Here is a 19,646-nt window from a genome sequence, read left to right on the forward strand (position 1 = left end):
GTGAGGCGAGAGTGCTTACCACTGTTACACAGTGCAGCCTAGAATTCTTGTTTAAATAATTTCAATTTTTAAATACATTTATATTCTTTGCCTAAAAACTCTAAATAAATTGCCTGCACATGTAATTATGTGCACCCTATGTTCCCTCTTTCATTGATATCTTAGCTCTGTTTTTGCTGTCTTAAATTAAGTAATATATTTTAGCTATTGATGTTGATTATTACAATGTAATTACTGTTTAAAAGTAAAAAAATGAGAAGTCTAAATTTCTTTTAAAGCCCCCCGGGCTTGAGACACCCAGGAGTCATCCCTACGTTGCCCTTGTCAAGTTGAATCAGGTCTGTTGGGGTATTTTGGTTTGAAATTTGTCAAAATGAGACAAAAATAATTGAATAACCAACTGCTGAGCTGCTGAGTTTATTTTTCTCGACAATTTATAAAAGACACACATTTTTCCCTATTTATTAATAATGCACAAGTAATGAGACATAAGATAAAAGAAAGAAAACCTGCTCCTCTTATGGATTGTGCTTCCTGTAAATCTATATATGTGATGTCCTTGTGTTATCGGTAATCTTCATTTGTTTATCGGTCACCATCAGCTTCATCGGGAGCGAGGGAGGAGTAGCACGGACCAGAGAGGAGGACTTAAAAGCTCCATGGCGGAGAAAGACAGAGAGGTGTTGTGAACCAGCCCTCCTCTCACACCATCCCCCACTCTGCCGCTTCCGTTTCTTTTCTCGCCACGTCTTTGTAAATCTGTCATTCCGTTTTTTTTTTCTTCTCCCCTCCCTGGCTTTTTCATTTTATCCGAGTTTTAGGCCTGAAAGGCATCTCTCACTCGGAATATTCCTCTCCTGACCTCCACTGCAACACATCTCTGTGTCTCTCAACAGCTGAGGCTATAATAGCACTTCATCCATCCATCAAGCTCTGCTTGCTTTGATCAATAAGCACTTTGAGTCCACTCCACAGCCCTGCGCTCAACTTCAAATGTCTCCCTTCTGTCTCTGTCAGTACTTATCTCCCTGCTGACGAAGCTATATTAGACTCAAGGGTAGATGACTATTACAATAGATTTCACAATGCTTTTCAGCACTATGTGTGTGTTCTGCAAATGAAATGCATGGGAAGCAATGAATGGCCAGTGCAAATGTTCTCTCTTCAGTAAATCACCCGAGTGGGTCTAAAGAAGCTGTAAATCTTGTGTAAGTTGTAACAACATGATTGTATCAGCAGAGTAGTTTATCACCGTGTGGGTATTTACCTCCGCTGCTTTTTGAACTGGTGCCACGCTTCAACTTCTTAGTTTATGCTTTATTTTGTTTGGTATTACAGCTCAAAAGTTGTTTTTTTTATGTGAGGAACCCAGAAGAAAAACTCCCTTGTCATTTATGTTCAAGACTATGTCCAGTTTTCCTCCCTATCCCTAACCACAAATTCTTCCCCTATGGCCTCTCCTTACCCCTACATTTATCCTTGAGAGCACAGTTTTTATGTTACGGATAAAGTCTTTAAATTTAGATGACACTGCACGATACATATCATGGTCAGTTTTATAACTTTAAAAAGGTCATGCTTAAACAAAAAGTCATTACTTACATTTAAATATACATTTCTGTGTTTCAGAGTTCACCTGAAGAATTTCTCCTCCAGAGGGATACACAGTCAAAAGTCCCTGCGTGTTACCCTTAAAAAAAGTATTTCAGGCCCCTCACCCCTCCAAATGACCCTACAATTTTAGGGGTAAAGACAAGCTGTAGGGATAGCAGAAAAATTTTTAATTCAGCCTTAATAGACTTCAGAATGGGAATATCTAATGCCCTTAATGGAGCCAGTTATCAATATAATCATGCATTTTGTCATTTATGTTACATATATAAAAACACACACAAATATATATATATGTATATATATGTGTATATGTGTATATATATACATATATGCATATATATATAAATATATGTATATATATATGTATACGTATATATACGTATACATATACTGTATGTATATATATATATATATATATATATATATATATATATATACGTGTGTGTATTTATGTATGTATATAAACACTGTTGTATCCATTGTTGAGACAGGGCTAATAGTTTGGGGGCGAATAGATTAAATTTTTGTAACAACTGAGTGTATGGCTGCCATCTTTACAAATGGCCGCCAATTTGGATTTTCCTAGTGGCTTTTCTGAAAGACGGGATCCTAAATTACATCAATGCCAAATTTAGCACTTATACCACAAAATGCACAATTTGTTTGAGATCAACCTAACCGGCTCCACTTCCTGGATTTTAAAAGCAATTCAGACACCATGCTCTGTTTTTCTGAATGTCAAATATCATGTCACAGATTTTCTTAAATAAAAATCTAATAAATTTGAACATTTGAGAAGAATTATTGATGGATTTACTGTGTTTTGATAATAGCAACTTGGATGGTTTGCAGAAAAAAATACATTTAAATACACTTTTTTCACGTGAAAAACATGTTCAACCACAATGCATTGTGGTCTATATTACTGAGCATTGATCCATAGTAGTTTTTTCGCAGAATTCTGGGAAATATTATAGGGCAAATTATAGATTCAGACGGCACTACGAACTGCACTAAAGAGCAGTAAGTAGTGAAGGAATTCAGAAACAACGTGAGATTCAGCTTCCAAAATCAATTTCTCAAGAAAAAAAAAAAAATTCTGATATGCGCTAATCATTAAAAAAAAAAAAGAAAGAAACTGAATTAAAAACTCAATGGATCATCAAAATGATAACATTCAAATAAAATATAAAAAAATATGTTTCAAAAGACTGTCCTGGAAAGTGGTTATACTTTAAAGACTGTAATTCAGTAATATTTTTCTTTATGGGAAAATGTTATTTACTTAACAACTGTGCAGCAGGAGATCATTACTGGACATGTTCCAGCAGCTGTCAGGTCTGTTTGTCCCGCCTTTTAGCTCGCTTTCATTGAGCGCAGTGTTTAATGACACACCCTACCATGGTGATGCTAACATGAGCTCAAAAACTGGCTATGTTCCTCCTGTTCTGTAAAGAAACTATGATGGTCACAAAATAAATAGATGTGTAAAGTTACTTCTGGCTGAAATGAAACATAGTTGTGTTGAGTCAGCAGCCTTTATAATTATTAAGTCCAATGTCCTAAACATTTGATTGACAGATTTCATGTAACCCGCTTTCAAGTGGACTTCTACTAAGTTCACTCCTGGTTGGTGAGAGTGGTTGCCACGGCAACGATCACTCAGGGTGACCGATTACTGCTTAATAGTGTCATCTGGCTCCAACATGGCTGCCTCTGTATTGTGTAAAAAGTGTTGATTAAATTGACTTCACTTGGTTGGAGCCAGAAGGAAGCCATTTTCTACGGGTGACATCACACTCGCTTGGTCCAATTCTCTTTTACAGTCAATGGATCTGAGTGTGTTACATTTCAAAAGAAAAGATTTGGATGGGTCTGCACCAAGGGGCGGAGCTACAGGCACACAGCAAAGAGCCCCCGCGCCCCATTTTTGAGTCTATATTAGTTTCAGTACTGACAAAGATTACAAAATTATCACTACAAGCTTTTTTAAGCACTGCAAAAATAACAAAAGCAATATTTTTAAATACAATAATAAAACTGTTGGAAATATGTATTTTTTATCCCTTTATTTGTGTTCTGCCTCCGATATAACATTTTTCTAGCTCCGCCCTGGGTCTCTACCATCGACTGTATATGAGAACTGGACTCAGCAGGTGTGATGTCTCCGGTTCCAACAAAATACATGCAGTTGAGTCGCCATTTATTTACGCAAAACAGAATTTGCTATGTTGAAACCTGAAATTGTCAATGGGCAGTGATTGGTCCGAGATAGTATGAGTCCACGTTTCTATGACAACCATTCAAGCCAATCAGGAATGAGCTTGTTGGAAGTCCACACGGGTTATCTCTCAATCAAATGTTTCAATTATTCAATGCAAGGCCATCTACTTTTATAGAGGTATCTGATTGGCCAGTTATAACTTGAATAATTTGTAATAAAGAAAAAAAAAATAAGATTAACAAAAGCATGTTTTAAAAAAAGGTTTTGGAGAAAGAATGGTTCTTCTGACAAATAGAACGACTGAGTACTAGCTATTTATTTCTTAATACAAGTATATGGGATTTTGGCTTTGTGGAGCCAGCAGGTACTTCCTGTTTGGAACACAAGGGAAGAGGAGTCACTCAGTCCAGTTCTTATATACAGTCAAAAATGTTTCACACATTCACATTTTCTTAAAAATAAAAAAGTAAGTGTAATTATGCATTTATAAAGGAAAAACCCCCTTTTTAATCACTTTTTAAAGCACTTCTCCTCCAGTTGTCAAACGTACAAAGTGCGGTGTCCTCCTGGATCAACACACAGACTCTTTAGAGTGGCCCAAATTGAATAAAGCAGCTTCTAAACGACCATCATGTTATATTTCCGTGACTCTACCTTACACTGTAGTGAAGGGAATCAGTGCTGGCCGTGCCTGATGTATAATTTATAGCCTTGTTGTGTAAATCTAAATGTGCATCTAAATATCATTAAGCAGGAAGAAACCTCTGGGTTATTGAGATGGAGTCTGAAGCGCTCTGGGCTGTACATTGAACATCAACTTTCCTTTGTGTTTCCTTCACCCACTGAGGTTTGAAAACGGCTCCTGTGGCTTCAGTCGACTGTACGCCTCACAAAGAACTTCACGTCCTCTGCTTTCCTTGTGTGGTTGAGGTTTTTCTTTTTTTTTTACATTTTTTTAGTCCTAAAACCACAGGTATGCATAATCCTGCACGGATTTACGTCAGCTCACTTCTGCTGCTGCCTTGTTTTCTTCCCAGCTACAAAGGAGGAGTTGGAGTAAACAAGATAAAGTTTCTTTAATTTCCGCTGGCAAAACTAGAAAAACATGCCACGACTTTCATGCTTTCATGCTGGGGCAAGTTTTTTTTTTTTTTTTTTTTTGAATGGACACCCCCTCCACCCTGTTCCTCTTTTTTGTGAATGAAAAACAACTGGAAAATCAAGTAGAAAAGGCTCGCAGGCAGAAGGGGAAGCTGATTGGCTCACGCGGGAAGGCCCCGCCTACGGTTGCTAGGAGCCGGCCGTTCGCCGGTCTGATTGGCTCGTAGGGGGAACCGAGACTTCATTCATAAGTCGGCGCATTCACCCGGACAAAACGGGGAAATTCGATCTCCTGCAAAGGAAATCCACCAATCCCGAAGCTCCACTGCGGAGCTGGACGAGAAGTCTGTGTATTATCACCAACGCGTGTGATTTGAGCGCACAGCTGGCGTCGAACCTCCCACTTTCAGAAAGTTTCAGCTATAAACTATAAAGCTGAACAAACAAAACTTATTGTTTATGAGTAAATAAAAACGGATGATAAATCAATGCTGGTGGAAGTGCGCCTGCGCAAGTTGAAAGCAGGTATAGAGTGACACAGATTTGTGAGGAGCCCCGCAGCCCGCTGGGTAATCGCTCGCCATCACTTCCCCTCGGCGTTTTTTGTGAATGGAGCTCATTATGCATGCAGCTTCCACGCAGCTCCATTCACAAGCCGCGCGCCCTCCTCTCTCTGCAGGCTGCGTGGATCCCACCAACGCAGCCTAGATGACCACAAACGGTTAACGGATGGATTATAAGATGGATGGATATTTGGACCAGCAAGTGCCTTACACTTTAGCAAATGTACGTATGTCTCACTTCTTGTTTCCAACTCCTGCTTCGGTTGTTTTTCTCTGCTCTCTCCCACGACCCGACTGCGCTCTGCGCCGCGTCTGCACGAGTTTGGCTGCGCGCGCGGTGGAAAACTGTTTGTCAAAGCCTTTTAAGAACAACTATTTCGACATCTGCACACATAAAAGATGGCATTTGAAAGTGTTTGTCGGATTCCACGACCTTTACTTCTTTCGGTTTAGGATCGCGTGCCAAATGGTCACTTTGCGCATTTGTTTTTCCAAGATCGCCTCCACGAATGCGCTATTGTGCGCCACTTCATGTCTCAAACAACCAGAAAAAAAACACAATTTCCTATATATTTATATGTATACATAAGGAGTCTGTCACTCACTACTTTCCCATCTCTGGGTTTACAGAAGTCGCAAGGAAATGGGCCCCTAAATAGACTGTTGATGGCTGCAAAAAGGAAATTCATGGATACAGAATTACCCCCTCAGGAATCTGAAGGTAACATTTACAGATCTGTCAGTCATTTCTCAATCAGCTTGGAGTGGAAATGCTGGGACTAAATTCTGATTTATTGTTTTCTTCTGTTTCCCTTCAGACCTCTTCCAGGATTTAAGCCAACTTCAAGAGACATGGCTCACAGAAGGTGAGGCTCCTGAAATATTCAATGATCTGTCGAACTACACCCTAGCTAATAACTTTTGGGTTCTCATTTAGAAAGATAGAGGAAAAAAAGGTTTGTTTTCTTTCATTTTTGCTTTTGTTGAGAAGCCATTCTGATGCAACACATCTGCTCACACAACCTCCCCCTCTCCATCTGAAAAAAAGTGTGAGTGAGCACAGACGGCACATTATTAGCTTTGAGCATGGCCTATTTTGGCCACATTGGCATGTATCGTGAGTGCCAAGCTGCAGCCAAAGCAAACAAACTGACTGTTTGGCTTGTGTCACTCAAAGGCACACAGTGATGAAATGAGGCCCAGCCAGGGGCGACTGTCTGCCTGTAGGCTTCATATGCACGCCGCTGACGTGAACCCTAATGGAGTCATTATACTGTGTGTTTCGGGTGCCGATCTGGAGGAAAGAAAACAGGGCTGTGTGAGTTTAAGGGACCCATACAATGAGGTGTAAATGTTTGTGTTGCTTTGATGTGGAGCTTTGGAAGGAGGACGCCGCTCTCTTTGGGCATTTACATTGAAGTGTAAAAGCCAGTGAGGCTGGAGGAGAGCTGCTTCCAGTCTGATCATCAGAGGTTGAGCTGAGCGTGTCTTTGCTGCTCAGCCGGGGCTGGTTCACATTAACGTGCAGGAGGAAGACGCTCGCTCGAGCTCACCTTAAACGTTAATTGGAAGCATGCGTGCTGAGAGTTTGACATCACGGGGACTTAAGGAAACAAGGTGGTCCGGTTTGGAATTTAAACAAATGTGTTTTGGAAATTGGAAGCTGGTGGGCTGGAAAAAAAAGGAAATAGTTATTTCCATATATTTTTTTCATTTTTAAAGGCTTTTAATCAGTTTTGTTAATTGATGTTTCACAAACACACTCTTCCTTAGATCACTATTCGTCCAGTAACTTGAAAGCAGGGAGGCTTGCAGACTCAAACTTTGAATAATTGACACATTGCATTGGGTGTCATGTTAGTGGCCTAACAGCTTTGGAGAAATGTACCACCGCAGGGTCCCATCGGATCCGTGCCGCACCGGAATCCACCATCCTAAACCTTAGAGCACTATCGAGGGGTGATTTTCACGAGAGCAAAAGTATTTGCATGATTTTCAATATGTTATATTTTTCTGAGTGTCATGGTCACTGGGTAAAGTCTCACATGTCCCAGGAATGGGTGGACCAAAGGTCAAGTCTCTAGTATTATTTTTTTCGTTTTCAGATTCCTAATTTTTCAAGTGATTTTTGAGCATTTTTTTGGGATCTTCCTATGTTTTTATTTTCCATTTTTTTACATAAACCACAGTTGAAAATAAAAAAATATATAACTTTAATTTATCACGTGTTGTCATATTTTGATCTATTTTTTATGATAAACACTTTTCATTTGGTATATTATATTGGGTAAAAATTACTCGACAAAAGCGATGGTGTAACTTTTATAGCAAAAGTGTAATCTGGAGTGATCATACTGTGATTGATGTCAGGGTACAGTTTACATTCCTGCAAGAGAAAAATGGTTACAACTGCTTTTAACATGATTAGAATTGAATCATCACTGAAATAAAAAGGGATTTCTGTCATGTGTTGGTGGATGTGAAGTAAAACTGAGTAATTGTGGTCTCTGAAATGGCAAAAACTAGATTGACCCAGATGTATTCCAATAGATATTGTGTTTTTAATATGTTTTTGTGGCATTTTTCTGGTGATAGAGGACATATATACAGAAGAAAATAGCTTAACATTGCATTTCTGAGTATTTCCTTTTTCAAACTGTTGCTAATCAGGAACAGACAGGAAAAAGACGTTTAAAATTTGGCGTATTTGTTTTTTTTTTTTAATTCAATTTTTATTGTGTTTTCCAAGTATCCACATTTATCACACAAGTAGCAGCTCCAACAACCAAAAAGCAATGTGTACACACATGAAAAACCAGGCAAGGCTGGAAAATAATATAAAAAATGAGTAATAATACTAAATACATTTATAATATATATATATATGTACAGAAATGAGCGTATTTGTGATGTAGAAAGTATAATGGGCGGGCCACAAGCTTTCTCTGCTCCGCCCCATTCTGACGCATCCACTTTTTGACAAATAGATCCATGGACATCTTTGCTTCCCTCGTCTGAGCTGGAATCTGGATCTAAACTGTTGGATAGCTCCAATATTTTTGTTGCACCAGTAGTGTTTGGTTGCAGTTTGTGAGAGGTCGTAAGCTTGCGGGAAAGTGTGTAAACAGATGCATGATGGGAAGGGAAGTGGCGTTGCTTTGTGTCAGCAGCCCCACTCACAACTCAAATGTACATTTTTTTTATAAAATATTGCCGCTCTGCAGAAACTATGTCCAAGATAGTGACTCAGGTTTCTAAATTTTGGCTAAAAACGGCATAATAATAATTAAAAGACCACCGGGAACACTTTGAAAAGAGAAGGACTTTAGTAATATGGTAATAAATCTGAAAACGGTGTTAAAATCAGCAGGTGGATTCTGCCACAACGTGGATAAGACACAAAGACTCCGGGAAACTGGCTGCATCAGCCTCCAGTGTTGTGTGAAGACCATTCCAAGAAACACGAGACCTAAAAATCCCCAGAGATGTGTTCATCCTCTGTGTTCTTGTGGTTAGAAAATGCTGAGCTCACGCATTACGTGTCTGTTGCGACCTTTCACCAACAGTGCAGGCTGTCTGCCTCCCGCAGCTCTCTCTGTCATATTTATAGGTTTGCCCCATTGAATTTCCGATTTACTCGAACGCAAGATCAAATAAGGGAGAATTTACAAGATAAGGGACGATAAGGCAACCAGAATTTTATGTTGACTACTTGTTTTTAAAAAGTTTTATTCTACATTAAGATGTGTAATTAAAGTAAACATTTCAGGAGAGAATCTGAATTCCATAGAAGTGTGAAATAAAGTGCTTCTCATCATCAAACCCTGTGACTTAGTGTCACGGGCAGCATTCTGCACATTGACAAATCACAAGCCGTGAAGCAATCGGACGGCGTGGAAGTGAAGCGTCTGCACGGACGGAAACTTCCGAGTCAAAGTGACTGTTCTGCTGTTTGTAGCAAACGTCCCTCCTTCTTCTCATGTAGCGTCAAACTCTTTTCACACCTGCACCTCACAAAGACCAGGACCAATAAACTAACAATGGCCGCCGCTTCAAAGCCTGGACGGGCCACACGTAGAGGTTACTTCACCCAAAAACACAGCGGTTCAGCAAATTCCCTTACACTGGAAATACGTCCCTTTCAAAACAAGTTATATATATATATATATATAAGTTTTTCCTTGGTATAAGTAAAAAAATTGCTAAAGGAATTAGTAAAATAAGTACGATTGGAAAGATTTATTATTAAAAGTTATTTTAAGGCTAAATTAGATCTTGAGATTAGCTATAAATACTCATTTTGAAATACTATATCTTAAATTAAGTGTGTGTTCCTCAAAGTATCTATATTTATACATTTCTAAACCACAATCATCTTAAATTAAGACTCAAATTACACATTTAAAGAGCATTTTGGTTTAAAATTAACATAATTGTATGTTCACTTTCAAACTTCTGGTCTGCTGTTTGTTAAATACATTTTTACATTATGTTAGGAGTTTCTATAAATCAAGCACAATTACACACCATCCCCCCAAAAAACTTCTGCTTTTATGTAACGATGGGGTGATGTCATTTTTTTCCGGCCAATCCCGATAACTGATATTTCACTGCTACTGTGGCCGATAATCGATATTTCCCGATATCGATATTTAAGTATCTACAATAAGTTTAAATTTCTTTGTTGTTTCTTATAAGAAATTTACAACTTTTCTTTTATTATATAATCACATTGCAATTGACCTTTCATAAAGCAAGAGATTTCATAGGCTCACTCTCAAACTTTGAAAATATATCTGAAAACATTTACTGACTATTAGACGAAACTTTTAATCATAAGCTTTCCATAGCAATTACTGACTATGACTGTAAACATGAGCTTCCCAGTTCCAAGGATCTATTAGGAACAAGTAACCACGTCAAAAATAAAGTGTATTTGAAAATAATCACAACAATATCGGTGGATTTTTCTAGTATCGGTCCGATGCCGATAAACTCAAATTATGCAAATATCGGCTGATACTAACACCGATATATATCACCCATTCCGACTTTTATGTAAAGTCCCACATTGATCGTCTTTTGATCTATTTTAAAAGCATTTCCAGTGGCTTTTTAATTATAATTAAGCCATTTTGAGCCAAAATAAAAAAAGTGTTGTTTTCTAGGACATTGTTTATCTTATAGGAAATTTGCGTCTCACTTCCAGTCATCCATCTGTTTACATGCTCTCCTGCTAGCTTACAGCCCCTCACAGCTCCAAGCTAACATTAGCGATTCAACTGAAATGGCTAGTATTGGAGTTATCCAGACGTTCAGTTTTGAGCCAGATTTGAGTCCAAGTAGATGCATCAGAATGGAGTGGAGCTTGCGGCTTTCTAACTGCATTCTTTTTGTCTGATTCACATTGATTTGAATTAAGAAATACTCTAAGAAATGTTCCTTATATATGCGCTCCATCATCAGAAAAATGCTATAAAAACCCACAATTTTGATCAGAGAGGATCTTTAACATAAGATGTTTTTGAGATTAAATGACTCAACAAGATATTCAAGTTCTAAAACAAGTAAGTTTTGACTTATATCAAGTGTAATAATTTATTTAAATGAGATATTAGACAAAAACACTTGCTGGAGTTTTGTGTTTTTGCAGTACTCGGATAAAAAGGTCCACTTAAACTCTGAAAGGAAAACTCTTCTTTTGACCACATACAGAAGCAGAATCCTGATTTATTTGGAAGGTATTTTAGCAGCTGGGATGAGATTATTTGTCTTTGTGGTGGCTTACTGAGTCTCTCAGAAGGTGAAGGAAGGTGGAGCAGAAAGATGGAAGCGTCACTTTATCAAAGCGTTATTTACCTCCAACCTCGGGCTTGTTTTTCTTCTTCTATTTTTTCCCCCTCTTAGCCTCTCTGACTAAGACCTCTCCTTTCCTGTCGCATTAATTAAAGACCTTATGACTGATTGCAGTTGTGAGATTCGCCACAGTTGTAAAAGCTGGTTGGCTGAAGGGAGGGTTTTTTTTCGGTCTACCAAAAGAGAGCGGAAGCAGGAGGGAGACGGAAAGGGTGAAGCTCTGAATGGCAGGAGTTCAGGAGCTTGTCACATCTTGTCTCATTTTGGCCCTGAGGTTTATACGACTTTGGCTGCTTTGCTCCTCCCAGGATCTCCCACTGGGAGCGAAAAAAAAAAAAGTCATTCAAGGTGCCTGGAAGCTGTGAGGGGAACATGCTCATATAAACACACTTTCCTTCTTGTGCTGACTTGCATCTCAAAGCCTCCTGACGAGTGTGTTCCTGGAAGCCGGTCGGATGCACACGAACACACAAAGGAAAGTGTGCAGACCCAGACAGCCGAGGTTACGATAACGTCTGACGCTCATCATTCCTCCTCTGCCGAGCTGCAGCTCGTCTTCTGCTCCTGACATGTTGAAAACAGTGAAAAGCGATTGACTGTCGGATCTGCAGAGCGAAACGTTGGCCTTCGCTCGGCATCATAAAGCAGCATATTTGTCCCCCTTGAGGGCAAAAGACTGAAAAGTTAAAAGGAGGTAATATCATTATGGTATAGTAAATCACAGGATGCAGCGTTTATATAAGAAATCGATGTAATTTATCAGAACGCGCTCCAGAACGGAGTCATCCGGTTTCCTCTGCACAGGAAGGAGTGTGACGACAAGAAAGTGGATTTGAGTTTCTTATTTCCTCTTTTTGTCCTCTGCATGTAAGTTTCAGTTTCTGCTTTGTGTTTCACCGTCTGGAAACAAAAATACTGGAGAAGAAGACAGAGATGGGACAGGAAATCAGAAGTTTGGATAGGGCGAAGAGTTGGAGCACCACAGAGTCATAATTAATACATGACCTACAACTCATGTTTTACACATGGACATTTATTTAAAGATATATTTATTTTGAGACTCATTGTGCTTTTATTTCATATTTTCCTTACTTGCAATTAATATGCTGCCAAATCCTTGGTATAAAGTGACGAGTTAGGTTTGTTTATCTACAGTCCCACATAAGAGCGGATATTCTGTAATAAACCTAGCTATAGTCTCCAAAAGGTGATTCTAAATCTGTATATATTTTCACTAAAGTTTTAGCTGAACTTAAGCCTATATAACCATTTGTATCATATTTGATACATACATTTCTAAGACTCTTATCTCATTAGCATGATCCACACTTTCCTTAAACACCCATTATACAGAACGTGGTCCATGTTTTCTGCCTTGTACTTCATCATCCTTCCACTAGAGGCAGTAGAAAGGCTTGTCCTGCTCATTTTAAAATGGCTGCCTCCATGAAATCTCAAAAATGTTTTTGGCGGGAAAACATTATGCTAATTTTCTAAACTTTGTGGTAAGAATAACTTACTTTATTGTATTGTTATTCATTTTTTAAATGATCTCTTTCTGTATTGAAAGAATGCAAAATTTATTTATAATGAATTCTTTATAATACAGTTACACCATGTTAAAAATGTCTGAATTAAATTTGAAACAGTGGGTAAATAAGATGCTTTTTCCTGAACACTCAAGTCAATATTTTTGAATCTTAAGCTAACATCGTTGTGAGTTAAAAAAAATTTAATTCTTTGATGTGGGGTTGAAAATCCAAATTAAGTTTGTTCTATATTGCTGAAATACTTAGACCTTTCTCAAGTGGGGCACCATTTTACCCTACAATTTAGTATTAAGCAACAAAAAATTAACATTGGAGTTTAAAAACAAGGAAATGTGGTCATATAAACCTTTACTTTAGCATTTTGCACACTTCAACATTCTTTGATTTCCCTTTGTTGGGAAATCATGACACACAAAGAATTGACCAAATGTTACAGAGCATGTATTTATCCTATTTGATGGAATCAAAAGGAAAAATGTTTAAGTATTAAAGATGATTGTAGTCAGTAAACAACCAAACACTAAAAAATATTCGATTCGTTCGGTTGCTTCCAGCTGGTTTAGTGGGTCTGTCAAGGAAACTATTGTGAAACATGGCGTGGTTGGGACCTTGGCGAAGTGGGGATCATGGTCGATACGCTAAGGCGCACGCTAGCTTCGACACCTCGAGTAGCATGTCAGTGTATTCAAACTACAAGCTTTCCTTTTTTTTTCAAGCACTCTTTTCATTTTAATAAGTGGTAAATCAGCATAAAGACTCAATTTGAATTCTTCCCTTCTCCCTTCCCCTTCATTTGGTCCTCCAAACGGAGAGTTATGAAAAAAGTGTCTACTTTTTCAGACGTCACCAATAATCGCCGGTCCGCTAGCGTTAGCACGGAGCTTCCAGTGCTCAAATATACATAACAACAGCGGTTTTATAACTTAAAAAAGTTAATGCTACAACAAAAAGTCATTAATTACATTTAAATGTAAACGTCTGTGGTTCAGAGCGCACCACGTGAAGAAAAACACTTCTCAGCGCGATGCGGTTTACCGTCGCAACGGAGGACTTCAGATCTCTCAGCTTGGAGGGTCGGATTAAAAAAAATACATAAAAATTTTCTGGGAACACTTCAAATGGAGGGAAATAATTCAGACTGGGATTAAGATTGCACAGCGCCACCTACTGTGTGAAGTGGGTGAACAGGAGGCATCCCTTCACAGGGAGGAGGTGGCGTGGGTACACCAGTAGGGTTCAACTTTTTCAGATGAGGAGACACAAACCCTCACAGGAGTCTTTGCTGTAAAAAAAAATATCTGTAATCACTGGAAGGGTCAGTCTGACTTCTTGGAGCACAAACTCCCAAACCTTCGCCGTTTTTTTCTAACAGGTCATTTTACACATGACAGATTTTTAGTGCCGATTCCTCAATTTTTTGCACATATAAGGTGGTTGTTGATTTTTAAAATGTACTTTTAATTATGCATTTCCTAAATGTAACTGAAAATGATTCTTAAAAGAAATTGCTGCGTTTAAAGAACGTCCAGCTTAGAGCTTCTCTTGTTGCAGTGGCATTTCATTTGTTTTTCATATCTGTTTCCATTCAAACTCCTAAGTGAGTTTTCATCTTTGCACAGGAGAGAATCCAGATTGCCTTTACAGTTTCAGTCCCCAGCAGCTACATTGCTGGCTCGTGACACAACTTGACAGATTCTCTCACTGGTTATGCCAGAACAGCCAGTTCTGCCTGTCTGAAATTCTACAGTGGAAACATGCAGAAAGTGGTTGCTGTATGGATGTCTGACTGGTTTGGGTGAACACCAGAGAACTAACGAGGCTCAGACATGAAGCGCCGATGAGGGAGATCTGCAGACTCTCTTCGTGTTCTCATTCAGAACACAGCCTGGAGGAGCTCAGACTTCTTTTTTTCTGGCTGACATTGCAACACCGAAACAAATTAGGCAGGAAAAAAACAATTTCAAAATAAAAGCAGCTGGAACATTCATGAGTGTAAAGGCTCAACATGAAGCAGTCTACATGTCGATCGGTGAATGAAGGAGGTTCTGGTGCAGATCATGGACAGAAGGTCACCTGAAATGAGAACTGCTGAGAACTCAAATTTTATTCAATAAAGAAAGTCAATCAATGAAACCAGAGAAATTTCAAATTAATCTAAATTTGTTTTGAAAATATATGAATTCCTTTTCCCTTCTGTTGTCATTTCAGCTCAGGTTCCTGACAGTGATGAGCAGTTTGTCCCTGATTTTCACTCTGAGAACTGTGAGTATTTGATTTTCTTCAATACTTCAATATATACATAAAAGTGTTTTGCATTTGAGTTTTTTAGTAATTTATAAAACATGGGACAAAAAACAACTTCATAAAGACATGTATTGGGCTATAGTTGGCTTTTCTTTTTGTGTGTTTGGTGCACTTATTGACTGTGGCTGTACAATTCTAGTACTTTTTACAAAATTGTGTTATTGAAATGTTTTTGGAGCTATTCCCACTAACAGAGTAATCAGAGATCACAACGTTTTCCTTAAACCAAAGCTGTCAAAGTCAGATTTTTTGTGTGTGTTTCCAAGTTTCTTTGATCCTTCCTGTCACGACTTTCCTATTTTCAACAATTTTGTAGCATTAATATTTTTCCCCGTTTGACCATCATTCAATGTAGGGTGCACTGGATTATAAGGGGCACTATCAACGATTTAGCTAGTTTCAAACTTATGTCACATTTAAGGTGCACCGAACTATAAGGCACTTTAACCGAGACAAAGGAGTCAGAGATAAATTCGACTTTTATTATCTGTGTTCACAGTAACTCCAGAACTTGTTTGTAACACGCTACACATTAATTAGTAACATGTAAAAAAAAAAGAAAAAAGTCCACCACCACTGCACATTACCCTCGTTAGCGTATTGTAACTCCCAAATTTGTTTGCAATATGTAAAAAAACCCCAGACTGATACCACTAAAACAAATGTTTCTGTGACTGCGCTAACTTCCAATCTTGTTGGTAACACGAAAAAAAAAAGTCAAAATTTGCCACGTTAGCGTATTCACGATACCTGTAACCTCCAAAAACCCATAAAAAAGTCTAATATGCTAAAACAAAATTTACTGTGACTACACTAACTGCCCACATTTTTCTTAACATGTAAAAAAAAACCACAGTCTGACAATGCTTCATATTAGGTGCGTTAGCATATTCACAATACCAGTAACTACAAAATGTGTTTGCAACATTTAAAAAACAGTCTTATATCACTAAAATAAGCGTTCCTGTGACTACGATACCTCCCAATCATATTAGTAATACGTAAAAAAAAGCCGTGCGACACTGCTAAACGTTAGCCGTGTTAGCGCATTCACCATTCCTGTCTTATAAGCTAAAACAAACGCTAACTCCCAACCTTGTTAGTAACATGTCAAAAAAACGCAGTCCAACACTGCTAAATATTAGCCACATTAGCATATTTTCAATATCGGTAACAACAAAATGTGTTTGCAACACTTAAAAACAGATTGGTACAGCTAAACCAAACATCAATGTGACAACGCTAACTCCCAACCTGATTACGGTAATAACATTTAAAAAAGCGCAAACGTAGCGCAAAAACAAACGTTACTGCAACTATGCTAAGCGCTAACCGTACAAGTAACATGTAAAATAACAGTCTGACTCCGCTACATTAGCATACTTACAAGAACACCCAACCTTGTTTGCAACGCGTATAAAAACTGACTGACATTTTGACAGAGCGCCGTGTTCCTCTCAAAATTGTTTCAACATCAGTAAGCGATGCCAGAATTAATCCTTAACTAAGGCACTGCAAATTATGAAGCGCAATGTCGTTTTATTTATTTATTTTTTTTAATTATGTGCGCCTTAAAATTCAAAAAATACTGTATGAAGAAAGAAAAGCCCAAGATGTTATGAATCCTGTTTTATTATTATTGAACGTGACTAAGACCAAATCGTGTAAATGTTTGTCTTTAAATAAAACTAAATTGGCATTTCAGATATTATATTTATAACTCCAATTTTGAATAAAAAAAAGTTGTTTTGATGCCCATTATTTTATTAAATTGTATATTTTTTTAAAACTGTAAAAGGAGAAAAATAATGTTGATTTCAAAATTGACCAGTGAAGACCTTAAAGATAATAGAAATCATTAATGCTGCGATAATCTTTGTCAGGCAAATGAATGCAGAATAAAGGTCCTAATGACCCAGTCATCACCGCGCACATTTGGATGCTTGCATTTTGTGCTGCTGTCATTAATTTGCATGTCTTTGATAGGCTGAAAAGGTGCAGCCCAGGAAACCAGTACACAATTATTCAGGGTTCAGGTACAAAGGTGGCCTTTTGTGCACATCGGAAGGTGAAAAAGGGAGAAGCAAATTCCTGGTCTGCACAACTGAGCTGCTATTTGAATGCATTTCTTTTTTCGCCGCTGGTCTCAACAATAGAGGTTCAGGATCTGGGAGGTAGTCTTTGTCGCTGTACAAACAGTTTCTCCCCCCTTTCACATTTAACACATCCTCTACATCTCCAGCAATGACATCCAAATGTTTGGCGAGGAAAAAGGGAACTTCGGGAACAATCCCATTGCGAAGGAAAAGTTGCAGCTTCGGGTGCCAATCAAAGCCGCTTCCTCCAACCGAATCTGTGCGTCTTTTGTGTGCAAAAGAACATCATGTGATTTCATCAACTGCAAGTCACAACTGGTCAGCCTGTGGTGACACGTACCCTGTTCAACACTGCGGCCGCCTGTTGGCCCAACAATGCGGAGGAGGAAGTGCAGATAAACCCCAGGGCAGGCAAAGGTCATGTCTACTTAACCTGCTGGCCTGACACCCAATCAGCTGTCAGGTTTCTGCTAAAGCCTGACCCGGCTGTGATTTGCAGGGTCACGCAGGCTTCGGTTTGACGGGCAGCTGAGGCGGACACGACAGGAGCGCTCTCAGAATCCCCGCCGATCGCCGTCAAAAGACGTTTATTCGGTTTTATTCAGACAAACGGAAAGAAACGCTTTGTTTGCCTTATCCCCTCCCATTGAAATGGGAGGCAAGCCGTCAAAACAAGTGACTCACCTGTTTATGAACTTAAAACAACAAAAAAAGAAAATCTCTAATCCAAAGTGACCGGAGGATAATTGAGGCCTGCAGCGAGGGAGGCTGAATCAAACGCTGTTTACCAAGTCAAGTTTTCACCTGCATGGGTGTGGTGCTGTGAACAGAGCAGACAGAAAAAAGAGGGGCAACACACGCTGGAATGCTAGATTACAGAAGAGACCAGGGGCAAAGCGGGGATTGTGCAATACCTGCACATCTGGTAGATCTATCTCATCGGGTCCGATCTCCTGCAGTTCACGGCTAACAAGCGCGCTCTGTTTGCGGGGCAAACCCCAGAGGGGAGGTTATGCAAACATGCAACTTTTTATGCACTCGCCGATCTGCCTGCCGTGTGTTTGAATTGGCAATAATGGCGTATTTTCATTGATTTAATGTTTGGAGGAATGGAGAAAGGGAGGAGGGATTCTGTCATGTTGCCGCCCGACAGACTCCTTGTGTCGTTTTAGCTTGAAGAAAGACACGCGTCTGTCCGTCAGGGTTCTGCTTAATCAGAGTTTAACAATCACCAGAAAGTTCTCCTCTCCGAGCTCGTCCTGCTTTTGTGCTGTTTACACTTGGAGCTGCCCGAGAGATGTGAACCATTCATAAATTTTCTTCCCTGTGTGCGCAAAAGGAAGTGTGGCTCCCCCGCCCTCCCCCTCCTCCCTCCCCCTCCTCCCTCCTTCAGTCTTCATTCATAAAAAAGCCCTACAGTACTACAGAGGCCCCCCTCCTCCTCTTCACCCTCTCCAAGTGGATACTCCAGACCCCTCCTTCCCTTCCTGTGTCTGTACAAACTAAGTCAGACTTAAAAGTACCCCCCCCCCCCAGCAGCAGTGCTAGCACCCCTTTCCCTTTTTCTCTCAGCCTCTTTGTGCTCACGTACTGAGTGTTCCAAGATGTGAACTAATCCAGTGATTTTGGAGCTGTGTGGGACGGTTGTTTAGTTTTGTGCCTCGCAGTAATTATATAGGAAGTTGTGGCTGCAGAGCGCCGGAGTCCTCGCTGAGAGCCAGCTCGAGGAAGGAGGGACACCGTGAGAGCAGAGGAAGTGGAACTGAACTCGCTCACAGTGTTGCTGATACCAAAGATTGCCAACGTCTGTCCTCTGTCGTTGTGTTTTTGCTGTTTCTAACATGTAATTGGTTGTGTCCGAATTCCCCTCCTAATCCCTAACTGATAAAAAACGTTATAAAGTGCCCTGGATTTTAAAGGTAATTCGGACACGATGCTCACTACTTTTCTTTTGTTTTTCTAAACACCAGATATGACGTCACCGATTTCTCAAAGTGAAAATCGAATAAATACGAACATTTTACGACATTTATTCATGACTCCACCGTGTTCTGGTAGTGAAATGTGGATGGTTTATTCAAGTATTACATTTACACACGTTTTTTTGTTTGAAATTGTTCAACTGCAATGCATTGTGGTCTTTATTCACTAATCTAGTGAGCATCGATGCACACTAGTTTTTCACAAAGACTTCTGGGAAATTTCGAGTGCCCTTGATATTGGAATTAGTAGATTCGGACCGCACCAGAAAATGGTGAACGTACGATATAGTGATTGGGGGGGGTGGGGAATTCGGACACAACCACTGTGTTTTTATCCATCATAAAAATACATTTAA

The 19,646-nt window shown here is 39.2% G+C and overlaps 1 protein-coding gene across 3 annotated transcripts in view; it reads left to right on the plus strand.

Moving 5' to 3' along the window:
* The first annotated feature begins 4,502 nt into the window (after positions 1-4,502).
* The window catches only part of etv4 (ETS variant transcription factor 4), a 48,294-nt gene continuing 33,150 nt past the window's right edge, over positions 4,503-19,646 (plus strand). Inside the window, exons 1-5 of one of the 3 annotated variants that reach the window (XM_024284858.2) lie at positions 4,503-5,508; positions 5,619-5,725; positions 6,133-6,223; positions 6,321-6,368; positions 15,117-15,170. In XM_024284858.2, the coding sequence (XP_024140626.1) occupies positions 5,669-5,725; positions 6,133-6,223; positions 6,321-6,368; positions 15,117-15,170 (250 nt within the window). In that variant the 5' untranslated portion in view covers positions 4,503-5,508; positions 5,619-5,668. Of the gene's footprint in view, positions 5,509-5,530; positions 5,726-6,132; positions 6,224-6,320; positions 6,369-15,116; positions 15,171-19,646 lie in introns of those variants that run through there. The other 2 variants (XM_036217249.1, XM_024284859.2) reach the window with 2 other exon arrangements.

The sequence above is a fragment of the Oryzias melastigma genome, linkage group LG19, assembly GCF_002922805.2.
Source record: "Oryzias melastigma strain HK-1 linkage group LG19, ASM292280v2, whole genome shotgun sequence".
Lineage (NCBI taxonomy): Eukaryota > Metazoa > Chordata > Actinopteri > Beloniformes > Adrianichthyidae > Oryzias > Oryzias melastigma.